Source organism: Geospiza fortis, unplaced genomic scaffold (genome assembly GCF_000277835.1).
Source record: "Geospiza fortis unplaced genomic scaffold, GeoFor_1.0 scaffold78, whole genome shotgun sequence".
NCBI classification, from domain to species: Eukaryota; Metazoa; Chordata; class Aves; order Passeriformes; family Thraupidae; genus Geospiza; species Geospiza fortis.
In genome coordinates, this window is record NW_005054339.1 from 533,462 (window position 1) to 534,789 (window position 1,328).

The 1,328-nt window shown below is 62.2% G+C and overlaps 1 protein-coding gene across 1 annotated transcript in view; it reads right to left on the minus strand.

Moving 5' to 3' along the window:
- The window catches only part of MST1R (macrophage stimulating 1 receptor), a 7,404-nt gene extending 6,585 nt beyond the window's left edge, over positions 1-819 (minus strand). The window contains exon 1 of the mRNA XM_031058226.1: positions 5-819. Coding sequence (XP_030914086.1) covers positions 5-748 — 744 coding nt within the window. The 5' untranslated portion in view covers positions 749-819. The remainder of the gene's footprint in view (positions 1-4) is intronic.
- Positions 820-1,328: the final 509 nt, after the last annotated feature.

Consider the following 1,328-nt stretch of genomic DNA (forward strand, 5'->3'; position numbering starts at 1 on the left):
GGGCAAAGGAGGGCACGTAGTGGATGGTGTAGTTGTCACGGTATTGTGGCAGCACCGTCAGCCACTGGAAGTCATTTGAAAAGCCATCCAAGGTGCCCTTCAGGCGTCGGATGGACACCGACTGCGGGCTGTACCGTGCTGCCACACTGCTGTCAATGGTGGAGCCGAGGTAGAAGACAGAGGCGTAGGAGGTGGCCACCACAGTGGCACTGGTCCCCAGTGGGCTGACCACACAGTCAGGGCAGAAGGCAGGGCTGTTGCCCGTGGCCGAGTACAGGCAGTGTGTGGCTATGATGGCCACCTTACCGTCCCGCACCTCCAGCTGGTGCTGATAGCACAGCCCATGCTGTGCTGTACCACAGCTATACAACCATGGCTCCAGCGGGTCCAGCAGCAACAGGACATTGTCTGTGTCCTCAGGGCCATCTGTGGTGGCTGGGCACAGGCGACAGATCTCACACTTGGCGCTGCCCACTGGGCCCGTGACAAGGACGGAGAGCAGGCGCAGCTCGGGGCTGACCAAAAGGATGCGGTTGCGGACGGCCACAAAGGCAGCGACTGGGCCATCAGAGTTGGTGAAGACAGCAACATTCTGGATGGGGCTGCCAGCATCGAGGCTGGGCAGTGTGTAGGGGATGGAGAAGTTCCTGGTGGAGCTGTAAGGGATGCGGGGACACTGCCAGGCACTGGCACCCAGCAGGGCCAGGGCGAGCAGCAGCCAGAGGCACACACAGCACAACAGGCCCATGCTGTGCAGTGCCACTGGTGTAGGGTTATCGACGGTGCTCAGCAGCCAGCAGGCTCAGAACATATGGAGGATGGGCCACCATTGCATCTGCCAAAATAAAAAAGGAAGGGTTTCACACACTTATTTTACATGAGGACCTGGGCACAGCCGCAGCCGGGTGTCAGTTTGGGCTGCCAGGGTTCCCAAGGGCCAGATGACGATGGGTAGTGCCGAGGGAGGATCAGTCACACCAAACCTCTTCCGAAATACCATGAGTAGGAGGTGATGCCAAGCTGCCTGTGGCAGAGGGACAAATCCTGCCTTCTGCCACCTACAGACGCTGCCTGTCACCCCGGGGCATCTCTGCCCTGCAATGACCCATTCCAGGGACTGGAATAGGGACCCTCCCAGCCCCCGGGACAGCAACGGGCACTGGGGATCCCTGCGGGACTAGGACAAGGCCCCCGCCAGCTTCCCGGGACTGGGCCCCCGAACTCCCCCCGGCCTCCACCCCCTGGCCCCGCCGCAGCTCACCAGGTCCGGGATCTCCACTGGCTCCGGCTGCCCCCGCCCCATCCGCCCGTTCCCGTCCCATCCGGGC